Source organism: Leucoraja erinacea, chromosome 17 (assembly GCF_028641065.1).
Source record: "Leucoraja erinacea ecotype New England chromosome 17, Leri_hhj_1, whole genome shotgun sequence".
In the NCBI taxonomy this organism is placed as follows: Eukaryota; Metazoa; Chordata; class Chondrichthyes; order Rajiformes; family Rajidae; genus Leucoraja; species Leucoraja erinaceus.
This window is the reverse complement of record NC_073393.1, coordinates 24,964,110-24,987,563: the sequence shown is the minus strand read 5'-3', so window position 1 is coordinate 24,987,563 and position 23,454 is coordinate 24,964,110. Positions and strand designations below refer to the sequence as shown.

The following is a 23,454-nucleotide window of genomic DNA, read 5'->3' as shown; positions in this document are numbered from 1 at the left end:
TGCAGTATCCATCCTTCCACCAATGAAAGTAAAACTTCTGATTAACTTCTTTGGCAACAGCATCCTCTGGAGGTTGCATTCTGATACTGCACTAAATGTCATTGTCTTTTAATTCAGTCTCACTGTGGGACACTGATTATTAATCCATGCCTGATTTAATCCAGGGTGTGCTTGGCAATCACGCCAGGAAATAAACAAAAAGGGACGTGCAAAATACAGTTCCAGCCATGTTGTTACACTGGGATCAGAGGTTGAAGAGTGGCAAAGGTAGATGACGCAGTCAAAATGTTGAAACAAAGAACTGCAGATGCTGGTTAATACACAAAAGGGCACAAAGTGGTGGAGTAAATGAGCGGGTCAAGCAGCATCACTGCATTGGGACTCGAAACGTCACCTATCCATGACCTCCAGAGATGCTGCCTGACCCATTGAGTTACTCCAGCATCTGGTATTTTACTCGAGATTTTAGCACCTGCAGTTCCTTGAAACAGTTTAACATTGTCAATTTCACTGATATGGGAGGATGCATTAAAAATAGTTTTCCCATATTTCAATACGATAAAACTAAATTAACTTTACGATCAAAACACTTTAACTCTGAGGGCAACGCACATTTTAATTATTTCTCTCCTTAAAAAAGCTCTATACAGTTCAACACTGGAAATGGCATTTAAAAAGTTAAGGAATGTTAACTGTTTAAATGAAATACAGATGCAGCCTTCTGTAGTATTGAATATCTAAAGAATTCAAAGACCATCATGTTATATTTGTGCGCTCCAACACTCTTTTCCCCTCTCTCTCCTTCAACTTTAGCAGCCTGTGATCACTGATAACATACAGCATTCAATTCTCAAAAAGTCCGCAAGATTGTACATTCAAGATAACATCCACCCCAGTGACTCTATGGGGCTGAACGACTGACCCATGTCTGCCCGTAACTCACCTGTACTAAAAGCTCCTTAAAATGGAAGAAGAATATAATGTTAGTCATTGAATTGGGCTTGAGTAGTGTCAGACATACACGATGTATGTGCTTTTGGGGCTGAGTGTGTGTTATTCTGTTCATAGAGGAAAATTATTTTTAAATAAGAGAAGCGCCATCTCTTCACAAGAGTTTATACAATAGAGGGGAGAGAGGTGGTAATCTCTGAGAGCGTTTAATGCCCCAAGATGAGTGACATGGCCACAGTTAAAAGAGCGACTCAATAACAGCCTCATCCTCAAGTCTCCTGATAAAAGATAACCCCCACACAAGCCTACCAATAATGATGACCAAGGAAAACAAATTTAGTTTGGTTCAGTTTAAAGATACACCATAGAAACAGGCTCTATGGTCCACCGAGTGCATCAATTACCCGTTCATACCAGTTCTGTTATCCCACTTTTGCATCCATCTCCTACACTATTTTACAAAGACCAACCAACTGACAAACCTGCACGGTTTTAGGATGCGGGAGGAAACGAACGAGGTCACAGGGAAATCGTTCAAGCTCCACATAGCACCCGAGGTCAGAATCAAACACGGGTTTCTAGCGCTGTGAGGCAGCAGCTTTACCAGTTGCACCACTATGAGGCAGCAGTTCTACCAGCTGCGTCATTGTGCAGCCCTCATGATAAGTTTTTAAACAAAATACTGATGCAGCCTTTTGTAATATTGAATATCTAAACTGTTCAAATACCATCACATTATTTTTGTGCGCTCCAGCACTCAATTGCTTTTCCCAAACCCACCAATAGACAAAAGAAACAAACCACATTCACTCCTCTCGTCTGAGTAAACAGGCAGATCAAGTGCCCGTTTCTTAACCTGTTCAGTCAGTGCAACTTAACCAGAACAAAGGATTGGTCCAAGTCAGCATGGATTTATGAAGAAGAAAGACTAATCTTCTGGAATTATTTGAGGTTGTGACAAGTAAAATGGATGAAGGAGGGCCAGTGGATGTAGTGTATCTGGACTTCCAGAAAGCCTTTGAAAAGGTCCCACAGGGATTAGTGGGCAAAATTAGAGCACATGGTATTGGGGATAGGGTGTTGACATGGATAGAGAATTGGTTGGCAGACAAGAAACAAATAGTTGGAATAAATAGGTCCCTGTCAGAATGGCAGACAGTGGCGAGTGGAGTACCGCAAGGCTCAGTGCTGGGGCCGCACTATTTACAATATGCATGAATGATTTAGATAATGGAATTTGAAGTAACACTAGCAAATTTGCAGATGACACAAAGCTGGGTGGCGGTGGAACTGCGAAGAGGATGCTAGGAGGTTGTATGGTTATCCACTTTGGCGGGAAGATCAGGTAGGCAGATTATTATCAGATTAGGAAAAAGGGAAGTGCAGCGAGACCTGGGTGTCCTTGTACACCAGACTCTGAAAGTAAACATGTAGGTACTGCTGGCAATGAAGAAAGCTAATTGGCTTTCATAACAAGAGGATTTGGGTATAGGAGTAAAGAAGTCCTTCTGCACGGGGCCCTGGTGAGACCACATCTGGAGTATTGTGCACAGTTTTGGTCTCCTAATTTGAGGAAGGACATCCTTGCTATTGAGGCAGTGCAACGTATGTTCACATGGTTTATCCCCAGGATGGCAGGACTGTCATATGAGGAACGATTGGAAAGACTGGACTGGAATTCAGAAGGATTTAGAAACATATGAAATGATAAAAGGACTGGACAACCTAGATGCAGGAAAAATATTCCCAATGTTGGGGAAGTCCAGAACCAGGGGCCAGTCTAAGAATAAAAGGGAGGCCATTTAAAACTGAGATGAGAAAAAACATTTTCACCCAGAGAGTTGTGAATTTGTGGAATTCTCTGCCACAGAAGGCAGTAGTGGCCAAGTCACTGGATTAATTTAAAGGAGAGTTAGTTAGAGCTCTAGGGGCTTGTGGAATCAAGGGATATTAGGAGGGTAGGCACGGGTTACTGATTGTGGATGATCAGCCATGATCACAATGAATGGTGGTGGCCTCCTCCTGAACCTATTTTCTATGTTTCTAATGCCTATCCAAGCTTTAAATGAAATCATATTTATCATTAGTTGGCAGTAAAACACAGTAGAAATCAGCAGATTAGAAATGAGCAGTTCTGGAAAGAGAAAATAAACAGGCTCAGGTTTGAGGTTAGTTTGAACAGGCAGTTCCTGTTGTGGATACAGAGCATAAGCCAAGAATGTGGCTGGCTCCTGTTCATCTGTCTGATCCATGCAATCGTAACCCTGTTAATCTTGTCTCTGAGATACAGTCAGTGTTCCTCACTGGTGCCTTTGCAAGATAGTGCCCCACCCATCCAGCCAGTAAATTTTAGACTGACCGATAACTCTTGTTGCTGCAAACATTACCCTGTGTTCTCCCTGTTCAGCAGCTGAATTGCCTGCTGCACATTGCCAGCAGCTCCAAGCATCACCATTTGTATTCTACTGTATGCAGTGCAAAGAATATCGCTCCTGGTCTGCTACCCAGAGAAGTGACATGGTGTTTGGAATATACTCTCTTTTTAACGGGTTTTCTTTTTCACTTATACAGTAGATGTGGTACAGTTCATTATTAATACCCTGAGGTGCTACTGGACAATCAGTCTCGAGTACAACAGAGTAATTAATGTGTCTGGGTAGATGTTCCCAGCACACAACAAGATCTCCTCCCTGTTCAGACCCGTACAATTCACGCACTGGCTGCAGTCTCGATTCGGTTTGGTCCACTTTCTGCTCCATTCTGCCAACGCCTCTCCACTCCGTCGCGCTACTTAGGAACAGCGGTAAATATCCTCAGTCCGTGCATAGCTTGGATTTCATCTTTCAGCGCCTGGAATAAAGAACGAAGAAACTGCAAGCTGTAGCACTCTCCTCAGCAGAAAGACAAATACATTAGTCTTTAAAAACAAAAGAGACAAGTGTCCTTGTGGGAGTATCTCAGTGGGTCAGGTAGTGATGCTGAATTACTCCAGCACTGTTTGTGTCTTTTCTGTAAACTAGCATCTGAGGTTTCTTAGAAAGATGCAAAATGCTGGACTAACTCTGTGGGTCAGCAGTTACACTGAGTTACTCCAACATTGTGTGTCATCGTTTGTAAACCAGCACATTAAGTTCCTTAGAAAGACACAAAATGCTGGAGTAGCTTTGCGGGTCAGGCTGCATCTCTTCACACTGAAGGAGGGCCCTGACCCGAAAAGTCACCAATCCAGAGATGCTGTCTGACCCGCTGTTACTTTGTGTCCTATTGTGCAAACCAGCATCTTGTTTCTGCATCTGAAGTTCCTTGTTTCATTATGTTAGTCTACCTGTGTCAGCTGCTCTGCACCCTACACAGTGATCATGACCAGACAGTCGGTGAGAAACTGAAGGAGAAACACTAGTAATAGCCCACCTCAAGAAAGCAGTGGGGTTTGCAGGACCAGATGGAGCTGACAGGCTCTACGTTTCATTTGAAAGATAGTATGAATGAACAAGCTATGGAGCCAAACATCAGAGCCAACTAATTATTACAGTTCTGAATGGCCTGAAGGATCCCGACCCAAAAATGTCACCTGTCCATTCCCTCCACTGACGCTGCCTGACATGCTAAGTTCCTCCAGCACCTTTGCGTTTTGCTCAAGATTCCAACATCTGCAGTCCTTGTGTTGTCAATTGCTATGGTTTAGTACACCAGGGTGGAGCAGATTCATTACAGTAGTGACATTCAAATTATTTTTAATTGGACTTTATTCAACTTTACCTTTTTACCCGTTATCCTGTATCTGCGCTTGTCACTTTCCTAATAAACAGTTTACTGTTATCTTGTTTCTGCATCATAAAGGCATGCTAGCTGTGATAGGACAGCACAGTGGCGTAGCTGGTAGAGCTGCATGCCTCACCGCATCAGACACCCGGCTTTAATCCCGACCTCAGGTTCTGTCTGTGTGGAGTTTGCATGTTCCCCCTGTGACTGCGTGGGTTTCCTCCCACATCCCATGGATACCCAGTACCTGGTTGATCATCTGGTGCTGTTGCACAACTCGTTTTCCTTTAAATTCCACTGATTCAACATGAACTTCATACATGGCTCCACAACCTCCTGTGTGGGGGAAAATGATGGGGAAAGAGGGGGAGTGAAAGACCTTCAGTATGTGTTTATCCAATCTCAGTGTAATCATGAGAAAATGTACATCAATCTTGTGGAATTAAAGAAACACAAAGTGTTGAAGTAACTCAGGCAGCATTTCTGGAAGACATGGAAAGGCAACATTTCAGGCTAGGACTCGTCTTCCGACACCTATCCATATCAGTCTTTGTTAAACCAGCAACTGCAGTTCTTTGTGTCTTTAATGAAAAATCACCCTGATGTCCTACAACCCAGTGGCAAAAAAGATGCGGTGAGATCTTCCAAAATTCTCCAACGTTTGAAAAGGTTTAGGTTTATTATTGTCACATGTACTGAGCTTTGCTTTGCCAAAGGTTCGCAGAATGATCCAGGTCAGGGGTGGGGAACCTGCAGCATTAAGGCCGCATGCGGCCTGCTAGACCATTAAGTGCGGTCTTTTGAATTAATCCAAATTTTGTAGAACAAATCCTTTTATTTTTATTCATATGTTTTTGTTCGTCTTTTATTATTTTTATTTTAATCTTAAAATGAACGTATTTAAAATACCAAAGAGTAAAAGAAGATTCAACTAAATAATCCTCCCCGGCTGACAGCCACAATTAAAACATTAGTAAGTCATGAGGGCTATTTTAATACCTGTTATGATCATGATTTAGTTCTAATGCAACTCTAGACTCCAGAAAGCAGTCACAACAAAGTCATTAAAAGGTTAGTTAACTTTAGAATTAACAAACTAGTTTCATGTTCTTGAAGTGAGTACATAGTAGGTAGACTTTTACAAAATAATGTACATTTTGAAGTATATGTAATTGAAGTTTCTTGGATGCAGCTTTATTAGATTACAGCTAACTTAATACGGCATTCCAACATGAAAAGATTCCCCACCCCTGATCCAGGTGAAGCCAACAGCTGGAAGGCCTGTAACAGCCTGAGGCTTGCTTGGAGGAGGCGCCGCTCCATGGGACCAAGCACACGGACCTATTCATGTTCTCCAGAGATGCTGCCTGACCTATTAGTTACTCCAGCACTTAGTGTCTTTTATTTTCAATACTTGCCTGAAATATCCACAACCTTGACCACTGAAGCTTGTGGAAATGTCTTCTTCAAAATATTTGCAATACGGACCTCGCCGTTGGGTAGTGTCGAAAAGTTCCTTCTCATCGTAGCGGTGAGTACAAGGGTCTGTGAGGAGAAATGCAGTCAGTTAATTATCAGATCAGTTTCACATTTCTGTGTACAGTTAATATTGGAACAGGCAAAGATATTCATGATAGATGAGTTGGTAAATACCCTTCTAACCACCTCTCCTCCTCCCATGCACACACCCTATCCGTCCATCCCTCACCTCTCCTCCCCTCCTCATCCTCCCTTCCTCTCCTTTCCCTTTTCTCCCCTTCTGTCCCTCTTCATCTTCTTTCCCTTCCTCCTCCTCCTCCTCTCCCTTTCCTTCTGTACCCTTCCTTCCCTCGCTCTTCCCTCTCCCCCACTTATCCTTCCTCCCCTTCTCACCCCCTCCCCTTCCTCTCCCTTCTCTCTTCCTCTCCCCCCTCCTCTCCTCCCTCCCCTCCTCTCTCCTCCCCCCTTCTCCCCTCCTCCTCCTCTCTCTCTCCCCCTCCTCTCCTCTCTGTCGTCCTCTATCTACCCGTCTCTCCGCACTCCCCCTCTCTCACCCCCTTTTGCTCCACAATCTCTCCCCTCTTCCTCTCCCCTTCCTCCCCTCGCTCCCCCCCCCTCTCTCCCCATCTCTTCCGCTCACCCTCCCCCCTCCCTCTCCCCCTCCCCCCCCCTCCCTCCCCCCTCCCCCCCCTCCCCCCCCCCTTCCTCCCCCCCCCCCCTCCCCCCCCCCTCCCTCTCCTCTCTCCCCCCCCCCCCCCCCCCCCCCTCCCCTCTCCCTCTCCCCCCCCCTCCCCCAGCCTCTCACCATACACCGGCCCAGCTGCTGTATCCGCGCCTCCATTGTCGCCGCTGCTCGGGGTCAGTCAGGACCAGACGTTGCGGTGGCGGCGCAGAGTCGACGTCAACGCACTGCGGCGCGGCTTTCAGATGTCAGAGAGCGCGGCCTGCGCCCCCCGGCGGTGACGGAGAGCGGTGCAGGGAGAGTGTCAGGGGCAAAGATTATAGAGGAGCTTAAGAGGGAACTGCAGATGCTGGAGAATCGAAGGTTACACAGAAAAGCTGGAGAAACTCAGCGGGTGCAGCAGCATCTATGGAGCGAAGGAAATAGGCAACGTTTCGGGCTGAAACCCTTCTTCAGACTGATCAGGGGTGGGGGTGGGTGGGGACAAGAAAGGGAAAAGGAGGAGTAGCCAGAAGGCTGGGGGATGGGAGGAGACAGCAGGGGGGCTGAGGAAGGGGAGGAGACAGCAAGGACTAACAGAATTGGGAGAAGTCGATGTTCATGCCCCCGGGGTGCAGACTCCCCAAACGGAATATGAGGTGCTGTTCCTCCAATTTCCGGTGCTGCTCGCTGTGGCCATGGAGGAGACCCAGGACAGAGAGGTCGGAGGCGGAGTGGGAGGGGGAGTTGAAGTGCTGAGCCACCGGGAGGTCAGCTTGGTTATTGCAGACCGAGCGGAGGTGTTCGGCGAAACGATCGCCCAACCTCCGCTTGGTCTCACCGATATAGATCTGCTGACATCTAGAGCAGCGGACGCAATAGATGAGGTTGGAAGAGATGCAGGTAAACCTCTGTCGCACCTGGAACGATTGCTTGGGTCCTTGAACGGAGTCGAGGGGGGAGGTAAAGGGACAAGTGTTGCATCTCTTGCGGGTGCAAGGGAAAGTGCCCGGGGAGGGGGTGGACCGAGAGGGAAGGGAAGAATTGACAAGGGAGTTATGGAGGGAGCGGTCTTTGCGGAAGGCAGATATGGGGGGAGATGGGAAGATGTGGCGAGTAGTGGGGTCACGTTGGAGGTGGCGAAACTGACGGAGGATTATTTTTTGTATGTGACGGCTGGTGGGGTGAAAGGTGAGGACTAGGGGGACTCGGCCCTTGTTGCGAGTGCGGGGATGGGGAGAGAGAGCAGTGTTGCGGGGTATGGAAGAGACCCTGGTGCGAGCCTCATTTATGGTGGAGGAGGGGAACCCCCGTTCCCTGAATAGTGAGGACATTTCAGATGTCCTGGTGTGGAACGCCTCATCCGTGGAGCAGATGCGGCGTAGACGGAGGAATTGGGAGTAGGGGATGGAGTCCTTACAGGAAGCAGGGTGGGAAGAAGTGTAATCCAGATAGCCATGGGAGTCAGTGGGTTTATAGTGTATGTCGGTTAGAAGTCTATCACCTGCAATGGAGATAGTGAGGTCAAGGAATGGTAGGGAAGTGTCGGAAATGGTCCAGGTGTATTTCAGTGCCGGGTGGAAATTAGTGGTGAAGTGGATGAAGTCAGTCAGTTGTGTGCGGGTGCAGGAGGTGGCACCAAAGCAGTATTCGATGTAGCGGAGGTAGAGGTTGGGGATGGGGCCCTGGTATGTATTGAACAAGGATTGCTCGACGTAACCTACAAATAGGCAGGCATAGCTGGGGCCCATGCGTGTGCCCATAGCTACGCCTTGTATTTGGAGGAAGTGGGAGGAGTCGAACGCGAAGTTATTGAGGGTGAGGACCAGCTCCGCTAGGCGGAGGAGAGTGTCAGTGGCTGGGTATGGGTTGCTTCTCTGGTCGAGGAAGAACCGGAGGGCTGTGAGACCATCGTGGTGGGGGATGGAGGAGTGGAGAAGTTGAGGCGGTTGATGTCGCGACGGCAGTTATTGATAAAAAGTTCTAAAGCCGGAAATTGGCCACGAGGGGGGTTCCCCACCCCCTCTAACTGTGTGACCCCTGCTCTTCCCCACCCACACCACAGCCCTCTCACCCCCCCACCCCCTGACCACCCACCACCCCCCCCCACCACACATCGCCTCTCGTCCCCACCTGCCTTCCTCCGGCCCCAACCCCCATCCCTGTCGAGTGTTCACCATCCCCCCCGACCTCCCCCTCTCCAACACCGAACGGTCCGTCCTCAACAGAGGTCTTACCTTTGTCCCCCTCCGTCCCCACCTCAATGAATTCCGCGCCCACCACGACTCGGAGCGCTTCTACCGTCGCCTCCGCCTCACAGCTTTCTTCCATGGGAAGGAGTCCTCGCCCCCCACTGATGACCCATTTTCCCGTCTCCAACGCACCCCCTCCTCGTGGAACCCCCCTCGTGGCCAATTTCAGGCTTTAGAACTTTTTATCAATAACTGCCGTCACGACATCAACCGCCTCAACTTCTCCACTCCCCTGTCTCACTCCAATCTCTCACCCCAGGAACGCTCTGCCATCGACTCACTCCGCAACAACCCAGATTTGGTTATCAAACCCGCTGACAAGGGAGGTGCCGTGGTAGTCTGGCGCGCCGATCTCTACAAAGCTGAGGCCACGCGCCAACTATCGGACACCTCCTCCTACTTACCCCTGGACCATGACCCCACTGACGAGCACCAGGCCACCATCTCCAGCACCATCACCAACTTCATCCACTCCAATGCCCTGCCCGACCGAGCCTCCAACCTCATCGTTCCCCAGCCCCGCACAGCCCGATTTTACCTTCTCCCTAAAATCCACAAACCTGATTGTCCCGGGAGACCCATTGTCTCCGCCTGTTCGTGCCCCACCGAACTCATTTCCAAATACCTTGACTCCATCCTATCACCCTTGGTTAAATCCCTCCCTACCTATGTCCAAGACACCTCAGACACTCTCCGTCGTCTCCGCGCATTCAATTCTCTAGGCCCTCACCCCCTCATCTTCACCATGGACGTCCAATCACTATACACCTCCATCCCCCACCACGATGGTCTCACAGCCCTCCGGTTCTTCCTCGACCAGAGAAGCAACCCATACCCAGCCACTGACACTCTCCTCCGCCTAGCGGAGCTGGTCCTCACCCTCAATAACTTCGCGTTCGACTCCTCCCACTTCCTCCAAATACAAGGCGTAGCTATGGGCACACGCATGGGCCCCAGCTATGCCTGCCTATTTGTAGGTTACGTCGAGCAATCCTTGTTCAATACATACCAGGGCCCCATCCCCAACCTCTACCTCCGCTACATCGACGACTGCTTTGGTGCCACCTCCTGCACCCGCACACAACTGACTGACTTCATCCACTTCACCACTAATTTCCACCCGGCACTGAAATACACCTGGACCATTTCCGACACTTCCCTACCATTCCTTGACCTCACTATCTCCATTGCAGGTGATAGACTTCTAACCGACATACACTATAAACCCACTGACTCCCATGGCTATCTGGACTACACTTCTTCCCACCCTGCTTCCTGTAAGGACTCCATCCCCTACTCCCAATTCCTCCGTCTACGCCGCATCTGCTCCACGGATGAGGCGTTCCACACCAGGACATCTGAAATGTCCTCACTATTCAGGGAACGGGGGTTCCCCTCCTCCACCATAAATGAGGCTCGCACCAGGGTCTCTTCCATACCCCGCAACACTGCTCTCTCTCCCCATCCCCGCACTCGCAACAAGGGCCGAGTCCCCCTAGTCCTCACCTTTCACCCCACCAGCCGTCACATACAAAAAATAATCCTCCGTCAGTTTCGCCACCTCCAACGTGACCCCACTACTCGCCACATCTTCCCATCTCCCCCCATATCTGCCTTCCGCAAAGACCGCTCCCTCCATAACTCCCTTGTCAATTCTTCCCTTCCCTCTCGGTCCACCCCCTCCCCGGGCACTTTCCCTTGCACCCGCAAGAGATGCAACACTTGTCCCTTTACCTCCCCCCTCGACTCCGTTCAAGGACCCAAGCAATCGTTCCAGGTGCGACAGAGGTTTACCTGCATCTCTTCCAACCTCATCTATTGCGTCCGCTGCTCTAGATGTCAGCAGATCTATATCGGTGAGACCAAGCGGAGGTTGGGCGATCGTTTCGCCGAACACCTCCGCTCGGTCCGCAATAACCAAGCTGACCTCCCGGTGGCTCAGCACTTCAACTCCCCCTCCCACTCCGCCTCCGACCTCTCTGTCCTGGGTCTCCTCCATGGCCACAGCGAGCAGCACCGGAAATTGGAGGAACAGCACCTCATATTCCGTTTGGGGAGTCTGCACCCCGGGGGCATGAACATCGACTTCTCCCAATTCTGTTAGTCCTTGCAGTCTCCTCCCTTCCTCAGCTCCCCTGCTGTCTCCTCCCACCCTCCAGCCTTCCGGCTACTCCTCCTTTTCCCTTTCTTGTCCCCACCCACCCCCCCCCCTGATCAGTCTGAAGAAGGGTTTCAGCCCGAAACGTTGCCTATTTCCTTCGCTCCATAGATGCTGCTGCACCCGCTGAGTTTCTCCAGCTTTTCTGTGTAACCTTATAGAGGAGCTCCTCTATAATCTTTGGTCAGGGGAGGGGGTTTAGAGAAAGGAACGAGGAGGGGAGGTCAGGAATGGGATACACAGCAAAGGTTTACACAAGATAGACACAAAGCTGGAGTAACTCAGGCAGCATATCCGGATAGATGGAATGAGTGACCTTTCGGGTCGAGACCCTTCTTCAGAATCCGATGATCAAAATTTACTCACACTACACCATCTAATTCATTAACACAGCTCCATTGAGACAGTAATAAAAGATGCAATGTCAACAGTTTGTAGAGTGAATGGTTCAATGGTACACGACTGAATGGTTCAATGATGCAGGAGTCAACTGGTACAAGAGTGAATGGTTCAAGTGTCAGCGGTTCAAGAGCCAATGGTTTTAGAGACAATGTTACAAGCCAATGGTTCAAGGGTCAATGATTCAACATGACAATAAAGTACCATTGATCTACTACCTTACACTCTTTTGACTGCTGTCATCAGGGTGGAGGTACAAAAGCATTTAGTTCAGGAAGAGCTATTCACCTAGGACCCTCAGGTTCTTAACAGTGCTGCACAACACAAACATTGCCTTGGCATTACAACACCGCAGACCATCTCTGACACCATTTATTTTCTGGTTATATTTGGCACTAATATTTTGGGGGTTTTTTTGCAGTCTTTCCTTCCATTATCTTGTTGGGTATGTATAATTCATATTTTAGTGTTAACCGAGTCGATGATGTTACTGTAAGCAAAATTTTCATTGTACCTCTGCCACATTTTCAGTCTCAACCCAAAATGTCACCCATTCCACCTCTCCAGAGGTGATGCCTGTCCCATTGAGTTACTCCCTGTCCCATTGAGTTACTCCCTGTCCCATTGAGTTACTCCAGCATTTTGTGCCTATCATCATTTTCCTTGCGACAATAAATTTGACAACAATACCTTGTACCATCAGAATGACCGAGTAGGTCAAAGGTTTCATTAATAAATGCACTAAGTGTAGACACTCCCATCTGACCGGATAACACACGAGCAACCAGTCGTCACTTTTGTTCTGTTGTATGGTTTTATTGCAGATGCATTCATTTCTGTTCATTAACATACTTTAATAAAAATAATACATTATTAGTTCACAATTCTATGCCGACATCGAAATAGCATACATGATCAAAAATGTACTACGGAGGTACATAATGGCATTACTTTGGTGCATTCCTAATTTGAATGCTCAGTGTGCAATATTCAATGGAAACAGAATCATAGCTTGCTATGTCTCATTAAAAAGTTGGTCTGCGCGTGAAAGCATTTGAGCAGTTTAAATACATGCAGTGATATAGAACATGCTGATGAATATTACACCCTCTACAAATATTTCTAAAAGGCAGCCAAAGTAACAAAGCAACATTAGCAAAGGGAATAGAACAATGTACAATTGTTTATACCAAGGAACTGTGAATACTGGTTTATACCAAAGACACACACACACAAAGTGCTGGAGTAATTCATCGAGTTAGGCACCATCTCTGGAGAACATGGCTAAGTAACACTTTGAGGGTGTCGACCTGAAACGTCACCTATCCACATTAACCAGGGACAATGCCTGACCCACAGAATTACTCCAGCATTTGGCATACAAGCGTTTCCTGGGTTGGAGGGGATTTACAGTTGTGTAATGATTCATAACATTTGTTTGGTACAATTGGATTCATGATGCTCCTGTCTTTTAGTTTAGTTTAGTGAAACAGGCCATTCGGCCCACTGAGTCCACACCACCCATCAAACACCCATTCACACTTGTTTTATGTTTTCCATCTTTCTCATCCACTCCCTAGACACCAGGGAGTTAATTAACCTACAAACCCACAGAACGTTGGGATATGGGAGGAAACTGGAGCACCCGGAGGAAACACATGCAGTCACGGGGAGAACATGCAAACTCCACACCTACAGCACCCGAGGTCAAGATCAAACCCGGTCTTTGGCGCTATGGAGCAGCAGCTCTATCAACTGCACCACTGTGCCATCACCCTCTGGTATTTCCTGAAGCACTTCATGGTTGAAGTGCTGTGAATGCCCTATCATCAATGGGCAAATCCCAGCAGCCGATTCACACACAGCAAGATCCCACAAACAGCAATGTTTCACCTTTCATGGGGACAAAGGATCAAGATCAGATAAGTCCCTCACGTCTCATCCGCCACGTCACCACGGCAACTTTTCAACTAGGATTCAGTATGTGTTTCTGGATGTGATGTGCATCCTCAAAAATATGCAAATAGAGTTTAGGTTTCAGTTAAATACGACTGCACACGGCGGCACAGCGGTAGAGTTGCTGTCTACAGCATCAGACCCAAGTTTGATCCTGACTACCGGTGCTGTCTGTACGGAGATTGTACGTTGTCATTGTGACCATGTGGGTTTTCTCCGGGTGTTCCGGTTTCCTCCCATATTCCAAAGACCTGCAGGTTTGTAGATTAATTGGGTTCAGTAAAATTGTAAATTTTCTCTAGTGCGTAGGACAGTGCAAGTGTACGAGGTGATCGCTGGTCAACATGGACTCGGTGGGCCAAAAAGCCTGTTTCCACGCTGTATCTCTACAGACTTATGCAAAGTCTGTCTGATATCAGTGACTTCCTGTGAAAATTACACATTCACATTTTTTAGGAGGTTCTGTTCTCTTACCATTCCTTGTAAATCTTCTCTGCACCTTGCCCAGTCGAGGAACCTTGATTCTTTGGTTAAGCATCATTCTTTGCATTGATGTTGCTTTCAGTAAGATCAGCTAGAACACCTACATCATGCTTGAAATTTGCACATTGGTCGTGACACCAAAACAGAAGCAATGCTTTATTTGGCATATTTAGTCTGGAGTTTCGCAGCAGAGAAGCAGGCCCTTCGGCCCATTGAGTCTATGTTGACCATTAACCACTAACCCTACATCAACCCATTTTTTATTCCCCCTAGATATTCATCAACTCCTCCCAGAACCTACCACTCTGCTACCCACCAGGGACAATTTGCAATGGCCAATGTTGGGGAAATGCTGAACTTCGTAACCTTTCTATGGAAATAGAGGCATTGGTGTGCTTTCATGGCCATTGCTTCGATATGGCTAGTCCAGATCAAATTGCTGGTGATATTTACTCCCAAGAACTTGAAACTTTCAACCATCTCCACTTTGCGCCGTCAATGGAAACTGGGGTACGTGTACTGCTTTGCTTCCTCAGGTCAATCACAATCTCCTTTGTCTTGCTGACATTGAGAGAAAGATTGTCGCCTTGGCACCAGGTTACAATATTCTAAATTTCTTCTCACGACAGGCAGTGAATCTCTGGAACTCTGCTCCTAAGAATGGTTGAAGCAGTTCATTAGATATATTTAAGGTGACGATGGACAAAGGTTTGGAATTGAGGGTTACGGGGATCTGGCACAGATGTTGAGGCCAGCATAGACCGGCCATGATCACATTAAATGGCTGGGCAGGCTTGAGGTCCCTGTTGGCCAATTTCTGTCCTCATTTTCCTGGGTTCTATGTTGAAAGGAGTCTTCATGTTGGAAAAGTTGATGATGGATTGGACATACATGGGAATAGACAATCAAGGATCCAAACTGGTTGGAGATACAGTTTTGGTTCTGGGGATGAGATTAGTTTAGTTTCAGGTAGACACAAAATGCTGGAGTAACACAGCGGGACAGGCAGCATCTCTGGAAAAAAAGGAATGGATGACATTTTGGGTTGAGACCCTTCTTCAGACTGTTTAGTTTTGTTTAGCGATACAACATGGAAACAGGCCTTCCGGCCCACGCCGACCAGCAAACCCCGTACACTAGCACTATCCTACACACTAGGGACAACTTTTACCGAACCCAAATTAACCTACAAACCTGTAAGAAACCTTGGCGTGTGGGAGGAAACAAGAGCACCTGGGGAAAACCCACGTGGTCACAGGGAGAAAATATAAACCCCATACAGACAGTGCCCGTAGTCAGGATTGAACCCGGGTCCTGATGCTGTAAGACAGCAACATCCACCGCCACTTGCCTCCAGTAACCTCGGGCCATCGTTCCCCACGCACAGGCAACATTTTAAATACAAAAATATTTCTTGCTCTTTCTCACCACTTCCAGAAGGGCCAAAGAAAAGTTTTTTTTACAGGATGTTTGAAATATAAAACTTTAAGCCATTTCCCTCAGACACAATACAAAAATAGTGAAATAATCTGAATTATTTGCAGCTATGTACATCTTCAGATGGAACATTTTGCCCACATTCATTGCCGATAAATAAATTGATTGGGAGGGTGAGGACATTGAGGATTCTACAGTGATCGATTCTCCACCAGAATCTTCCCGTTATTGCGAGGGAATCCATCCTTTCTTCAGACTTTGTACTTCTGTCGGCCTTTATCACTGATCACACAAATGTGCTGTGTAAAAAGATGAGAAGAAAGTTCAATGACAGTGGCATGTTTTTCTTTGTTCAACAAGCTAAAGTTAACTTTAAAATGTCAACTGGAAACCTACAAGTTGGTGATCAAGGGCCTCTTTCCTTGCTGTACCTCTAAACTAAACAATTACTGTAAATTAGATACCAGGAATGATTGGGTTATCATATGATGAATGTTTGATGGCACTGAGCCTGTACACGCTGGAGTTTAGAAGAATAAGGGGGCGACCTCATTGAAATCTACTGAATAGTGAAATGCCAGAATAGAGTGAATGTGAAGAGGATGTTTCCACGAGGATGTTTCCTGGGAAAGTCTAGGACCAGTGGCTCTAGCCTCAGAATAAAAGGACGTCCCTTTAGAAAGCAGATGGTGGAATTTATTTAGGTTTAGGTGGGTTTCATTCCAAGTATCCACTCCTGATTAAATTTTGTTGTGTTTATGTACACATTTTTAATAAAAATCCTTCCCCCCCCCCCCCCCCCCCCCCCCCCCCGCACTCACTCATTTTGTCGCCTCCTGCTGGCCAGTGACCATAACAGCTGCTGGCGCCCCCCTCTCGCCTCAAAGACACCATTTAAAAACACGCACGTCTCCCGTGGGGGCTACGGGTAGGGAACGGCTGCGTTGGGGGAGCAGTCTGCACTTGGTCTAGTAACTTATGAATTCAACAGTGCAGAAATCAACAGTGCAGAAATCAACAGAGCGACTGAGTTGTGCAGCTGGTAGAGCTGATGCCTCACAGCACCAGAGATGCAGATTCAATCCTGTAGAATGTGTGTGGAGTTTGCACGTTCTGCCTGTGACCAGAGCACCCAGAGGAAACTCACGGTGCATAGAATTGCAAACTCCACACAGACTGCGCCCGAGGTAAGGATCGAATCCCGGTCTCTGGCGCTGTGAGGTTGCAGCTCCAACAGTTGCGACACCGAGTTCTTCAATGAAGATCTGACAGCTGACAGAAAATTAGTAGTAATAAAAAGGAACTGCAGATGCTGGTTTATACCAAAGATAGATACAAAATGCTGGAGTAACTCAGCGGGTCAGGCAGCATCTCTGGCATAAAGGGAAAAGGTGACGTTTTGAGTCGGGACCCTACTTTGTAGCACTGGATACTTACGTTCAAATCCCGGAAATGTTCATTGTAATCAAGGGCATATCCCACCACAAACCTATCTGGAATTTCAAATCCTACAACTACAAAGAAAGAAAAATTAACACAAGTTGATTCACTGATGCATTTTTCATCGCCAAAGATGACTTAGTTCAAATCTATTCGCAGTTCATTGCATGCACCCTGATAAATATTTACTCCACCATCTTCCCACCAGAGCATTCAATGGGTGGAGCCGAATGAACAACTAGAACCAGTTTACACTTGCAGAAAGGAGCAGAGACAGAGGATGTAGACTTAAGATCATTGCAAAATAGGATAAAGGCAACACAAAAAATGTTTTCCAAGCAATTAAAGTTGTTTTGTTTAAAGATACAGCATGAAAACAGGCCCTTTGGCCCACCGTGTCTACGTTGACCATCGATCTCCCATTCACGCAGGTTCTGTTATCCCACTTTCTCATCCATTCCCTACATACCAGGGGCAATTTAAAGAGGGTCAATTAACACAAAACCACACATCTTTAGGATGTGGGAGAAAATGGGAGCAAACCCACACAGGCGCAGGGAGAACATGCAAACTCCAGGTAGACAACACTGAGGTCAGGATTGAAATCCACACAGGTTAAAACTCATCTCTTCAATATCGCAAGTGGCAGTCAAGATCTAGAAAATGCTCACTGAGTAACCAATCAAGATGGGATTAAGATGTAATTTGTGTGATCTTTGCAGGATTATGCGAAAAGAGCTCAGAAATAGGTAAACTTCCAAAAATCTCAGCCGTGCCCTATAATTCCCCAGAGATATCTGAAAAAGGAGGCTCTGCTATTGGCGCACAGTAGCTCAGCTGGTAGAGCCACTGCCTCAGGGACCTGGGTTCGATCCTGACTTTGGATGCTATCTGAGTGGAATCTGCATGTTCTCCCTGTGACCGCATAGGTTTCCACCCACATCCCAAATACGTTCAGGTTTGTAGGTTAATTGGGCTCTTTAAACTGTCCCTTGTGTAGGAAATGATCGAGAAAGTTGGGTAACATAGAACTAGTGTGAACAGGTAATCGATGGTCAGTGTGGAATCTGTGGGCCGAAGAGCCTGTTTCCATGCCTTTTCTCGAAACTATAATTGCTGGATGTATAGGTTTAAGATAAAGGATGAGGTTTGATGAGGATCTGAGAACTGTTTAATCCACAGGTTAAAACTGAACTCCTCACTATGAAACACATGTGTATTATGGTCTCCAATTTTAATCCTAAAATTATTAATATATTTCCTAGATGCTCAAGTTTCCTCCCACATTTCAAAGGCATGCTGGCTGGTCGGTCGATTAGCTTTGGGACATTACCCGTAATCTTTGGAGTGGGTACCAGTATGAACTATATTCTGCACTCTATCTTTCCCTTTGCTCTACTTATTGTACAGGTCCACCACCGATTTTCCCGTACCCTTGGTTTATCCATTTTGCTGGATCAACAGAGGTCACGGCCTTAGGAGGGCCGACATAACAGCCCACAAAGTTGGGGCGGACGTCAGCTACGGGAATGGATATGCTGCCTCCGGCTGGGCCAGAGTTCCAGGGCCTCAGCCGCAGGGTGCAAATTCGACCCCCGATTGGTACGGAAGTCCCAATAAGGTAGAGATCAGCCGCTTCACCCCGCCTAGGCGCTACATTTTTGGCGGGATATGCGGTGCGGGGGGTGGAGGGGGAGATAATCCAGAAACACTCCAGAACCAAGGGTGCCAGAAAATTGGTCTGGACCTATAGCAGAGAACAGAAATGCTGAGACTCAATGGACCAAATGGCATCCTTTTAGAAATGAAAAAAGTAAGAGATCAAAGGGGTTTTGAGAGGAGTGTTCCCTAAATCTCAATTTATTTTCTCTAGGTTAGACAGGCTACCCCTGACTCCCACCCACCCATCCACTGGGTGTAACTAATGACATCAAACAAGTTAATCTAAAACAAGCAGAAGGTGAATGGGTGCCACACCGTTTGTGGTGTATTAACCAAATAAAAGCACAGCCGCACTTACAGTCAGGTCTGTATCCTGAGCTCCGAGGTGTCCGTTTCAACAATAAGCTGTAGAGAGATTAAACAGAAAGCCGTTTAACTCCAGAAATGTTGTGCATATACTCAATAAGCAAAGTTATAAAATTGATGAGAGAGCCAAAATGCTGGAGTAACTCAGCTTGTCAGGCAGCATCTCTGGAGAAAAGGAATAAGTGACGTTTACCATTCAGACCCAAGAAATTGATGAACGCGAGTATAGAAGTTGGGAAGTCATGTTGTAGTTAAGCAAGGTTTTGGTGACGCCACATTTAGAGTATTGTGTTCAGTTCTGGGCACAATATTAGAGGAAAGATATTGTTACGGTTGAAGAGAAGATTTACAAGGATGAGGCCATGGCTCGAGTTCTGGGCTCTTGAGAGATGTTGAGCAGGCTGGGACTCTTTGTTCTCTGGAGTGTAGGAGGATGAGGGGTGATTTTATAGAGGAACATAAAATCATGAGAGGAATAAATCGGGTAGACGCACAGAGTCTCTTGCCCAGAGTGAAGGAATCGGGAACCAGAGGGCATAGGTTTAAGGTGAAGGGGGAAAGATTTGATAGGAATCTGAGGGGAACCTTTTTCACGCAAAGGGAGGTAGGTGTAAGGAAAGAGCTGCCAGAGGAGGTAGTTGAGGCAGGGATTATCGCAAGAGACCATGGCACATATCTGGAAAAAAGTGGACGAGATGAGAAGAAACTATTTTCACTCTTAAGGAGAGTCAGGAGGAATGGTTAGCAAGGTGTAAAAATGACACTGAGGCCTTTCAGGGGTCAAATAAACACAGAAAAATGCTGGAATTACTCAGTAGGTCAGGCAGTATCTGTGGAAGGGGAAGCAGAGTTAACATTTCAGGTCAATGGGCCATTGTTAGAACCGGGAAACAGATGTACAAGGTACTTTCAAATTGTAGAGGTGTCATCGAACCTGGGACTTTGGTTCAGTGTGAGACAGCACCACTAGCTGCAGTGCCACCGATCTCTCAGAGAACAAGACATGATGGAAACAGACAGACCTGTGGGGTGAGGCAACATCATATCAGCCATTTACTTCGGCAAAGAGAGGGAAAGGACTGGCAGCTTAAGTTCCAGGATATGGGTGCTACAGCAGAGATAGACGTGGGGGTGAGGAAGGAGTGTTGCTTTATTGATTAAGGAGAATGTCATGTAGTCCAAGATAACATTATTGATGGACCGTCCTGTGAGGCTACATGGGTGGAGTTCAGAAATAAAAAGGGGATGATCACTATGTTGGGAGTGTACTGCAAGACCCAAAATAGTCAATGGGAATTAAAAGAGCAAATTAAATAAAATCTACTATCATAACATTAAAAAGCCATTTGGACAGGTACATGGATAGAAAAGGTTTAGGATTGTATATAGGTCAAAGGTGGGCAGGTGGGACTAGTTTAGATGGGGCATCTTGGTTAGCATGGGCAAGTTGGGCCAACAGGCCTGTTTCCATGCTCTATGTCTCTATGCCTTATTGAAGAGTGATGCAGGGTCAACAAGCCACATAGCTTCCTCCTGCTTCTTAATTTCTCCATCTTCACCCGAGCCAGGTGATGCTGGTACAAGTGTACGACTGCACTCCTACCTTGCCACTTTGACCATTTGGGGCTTGTGGCCCTCCAGAAGTTTAAGAAGCTTCTTCATCGTTCTCCCAGTTTCTACAATGTCCTGGAGGGGGAAAACAACACATGGCATAGGTTTATTCCCACATTAGAGGTTTGTTCGCAAGCTAGAGGTAATAACACAATGGTGAAGGCATGTGGGGTATCATTCCAGACGTCTACAGCTATTGGTAATGTACATCCATCACCATTGTCTCAACTTCACCTTTACCCTTGGCCCTCTCCCTAGTCTGGCTGCGGTGCTCCCCCCAGCCTGGTCCCAGCGCTCCTCCCTAGTCCGATCCTGGTCCTCCCTCACACCTGCCACAGGGTTTAAAGCCCCTTGATGGGTTTTGTAAAGCTCGGATTCTTGATTAGTACAGGTGTCAGAGGTTATGGAGAGAAGGCAGGAGAATGGGGTTAGGAGGGAAAGATAGATCACCCATGATTGAATGGCAGAGTAGACTTGATTGGCCGAATGGCCTAATTCTACTCCTATTCCTTATGACCTTATTCAGGAGGCAGAGACAAAGGTGAAGTTACTTTGTATAAACTAACTGTAAATGACTGAACATGAGGGACATTTAGAATTGATGATTTGATCCATAAGCTGTGAGCGGTGGGAAGAGTCAGACCCTTTTGAATTTGAGATAACTTGCACGGACAGGAAGGGATAAAGTTCCGTAAATTTGGTCCCGAGTTAAATAACCTACGATTGATGAATTGTACAAGCCGTATAATTAATCGTCTCCCGAGGACCAGAGGGAGCATTTGAGAGCGGACACAAGGGAAAGGGCCAGTAAGAGGCCAAGGGTGAGGTGGGCTGCTGGAGTTGCGAGGTGACAAAGGCTGAAGGTGGCCAGGTGAGGAGATGATCTTTGGACAAGCTTGGGTCTCGCCTGGATCGGGTGCCGTTCCAGAATACCGAGCGTGTGGACCGGACTGGATTTTCAAAATGGCGTCAAAACCTGGCGACCCTTGCATGCCGTCTCAGTGGACTATTTCTAAACTCTTTGTATTTAAGGTGATTGTGCTTATGTATGGCAATACTTTACTGAACTGCATGCAGTAAAAAACTTTTCACTGGAGATCGGCACAGGTGACAATAATAAACTAAACTAAAACTAAACTAATCCTTCCAATGAAACCAGGGTTAGTATAAAGCAATCCAAATGACAAAGAACAGCAAAGTACACAGGGAAAATTAAAATACGTGACTTACTTCAACGATCAAGATGTTCTGTGTCATGTGTTGGCAGATGGAAGAGGGGGGGAGGGGGGGAGAAATAAAAGTGATTTTATTTCATTCACTTTGCAATGATGTTTTATTATTATTAATGTTTAGCATTTTCTGAGTCACTCGTAACTGTCACTGTATGCCATGTTGTTACTTGTGGGCGGAGCACCAAGGCAAATTCCTTGTATGTGAATACTTGGCCAATAAACGTACTTACTTACTTAAATATAACATTATCAGCTTGCACAATCTGTATACAAAACAATGTGAGCTGGATGCAGGCTTTGGGTCTTTGTTTTTGTTAATCAAGGACGAGTCTCACCTCAGGCATTCCCTCTTCTCTCCTCTCCCATCAGGCAAAAGGTACAGTTGTGTAAAAACGCACACCTCCAGATTCTTCCCAGCTGTTATCAGGCAATGGAACTATCCTATCAAAACTAGAGAGTGGTCTTGAGCTACTATCCAGCCATAGAGGGATTCAGTTTGGTGACTTGTGTAATGAAGAGAGATAGGTGGACCATTAACCATTCAATGGAAAGGTAGTAGTTCGTAAAAGCTGTCCTATAAAGGGATGAAGTGAGAGAACCTCATCTGAAAGAGACAGATCTGAAGATCGCATGAATTAATGTCTATACATGATTCAGGAAGAAATGCAGATTTGGAATAAATAATTGCAACAATTCATTTGAATGGAATGTCTTCAAAAAATTTCAGGGGAAAGAAATTTTGTGCAGCCTTAGCTGAGGCAATGGCCAATTAATCTCCCAATCCATAAATCTTTGGGATGTGGCAGGAAACTAGAGCATGAAGAAAAAAAACTGTGCAATTAGAGGGAGAACATGAGGTCAGGACTAAACCCTTGTGCATGGCACCATGAGGCAGTGAAGCTGCCATTTAATTATTAAACCGAATGTTATCTTGTTGGAGTAAAGTGATCAACAAAACTGGTTTTACCGTCATGTTGTATTAGGTCTGTCCAAACCCTCCTAGTTTTAACTGGTACACACAGACAATACTGGATGCTTTGATGACACCATTGCTGCAGTTATGGGAGCATTGTACCAACCTTTCCAGCCAATGTAGACAGGTCATCTCCACCAATAACTTTCACTTCTGCAGTTTGATCATTCTGTACAATAGACAACAAAACAGTGACAATCATAGAATCATACAGAACGGAAACAGGCCCTTTGTCCCAACTTGCCCACGCCAACCAAAATGCCCCATTTACACTAGTCACACCTACCTGCATTTGGCCCTAATCTATTTAAACCTTCCCAATCCACATACCTGTCGAAATGTATTTTTATACTAGACAAAGTGCAGACCTGTTGGGTCTGTTCCCCAAATGTGCGGTTGTGGGGGGGGGGGGGGGGAGGCGGCATGCAGCGTCACGCACACTAACTAACCCCCCCCCCCCGCACTCACGCTAATTACCCCCTTGTCATTATATTAATATTATAAATTTGCTCCTTTTACCCCATAACCACCCTATCTACTGTCGCATAGCCCCCAACTTGCAGTCACATATAGAGGGGGGGGGGGGGGGAGTAGAGAGTGAGGGCAGAAAGACAGAGAGAGGGGCAAGAGGG

The 23,454-nt window shown here is 46.7% G+C and overlaps 2 protein-coding genes across 4 annotated transcripts in view; both read right to left on the bottom strand.

The window, feature by feature from the left end:
- Positions 1–598: 598 nt before the first annotated feature.
- Positions 599–7,151, bottom strand: bola3 (bolA family member 3). Its single transcript, XM_055648838.1, has 4 exons — positions 6,998–7,151; positions 6,132–6,258; positions 4,961–5,049; positions 599–3,801 (listed from the first exon to the last, which is right to left on the bottom strand). The coding sequence occupies exons 1-4, from the start codon at positions 7,031–7,033 to the stop codon at positions 3,739–3,741; spliced, it is 315 nt and encodes a 104-aa protein (XP_055504813.1). The 5' UTR covers positions 7,034–7,151; the 3' UTR covers positions 599–3,738.
- Positions 7,152–12,463: 5,312 nt separating this feature from the next.
- Positions 12,464–23,454, bottom strand: part of hprt1l (hypoxanthine phosphoribosyltransferase 1, like) — a 29,162-nt gene continuing 18,171 nt past the window's right edge. For 2 of the 3 annotated variants that reach the window (XM_055648835.1, XM_055648833.1), the window contains 6 exons: positions 22,929–22,991; positions 21,848–21,865; positions 20,610–20,692; positions 18,999–19,045; positions 16,976–17,052; positions 12,464–15,837 (listed from right to left, as the gene is read on the bottom strand). In XM_055648835.1, the coding sequence (XP_055504810.1) occupies positions 15,790–15,837; positions 16,976–17,052; positions 18,999–19,045; positions 20,610–20,692; positions 21,848–21,865; positions 22,929–22,991 (336 nt within the window). In that variant the 3' untranslated portion in view covers positions 12,464–15,789. The remainder of the gene's footprint in view (positions 15,838–16,975; positions 17,053–18,998; positions 19,046–20,609; positions 20,693–21,847; positions 21,866–22,928; positions 22,992–23,454) is intronic. The other variant, XM_055648836.1, reaches the window with a different exon arrangement.

Excerpts from the sequence above, each read along its gene's own strand:
- bola3 (XM_055648838.1), bottom strand. The coding sequence starts at position 7,033 with ATGGAGGCGCGGATACAGCAGCTGGGCCGGTGTATG. Across the intron at positions 5,050-6,131 it reads CAAGGTTGTGGATATTTCAG|GAGGTTGTGGAGCCATGTAT; the intron begins GCAAGTATTGAA and ends TCCCCCACACAG. Across the intron at positions 3,802-4,960 it reads AGCACCAGATGATCAACCAG|GCGCTGAAAGATGAAATCCA; the intron begins GTACTGGGTATC and ends TCTTTATTCCAG.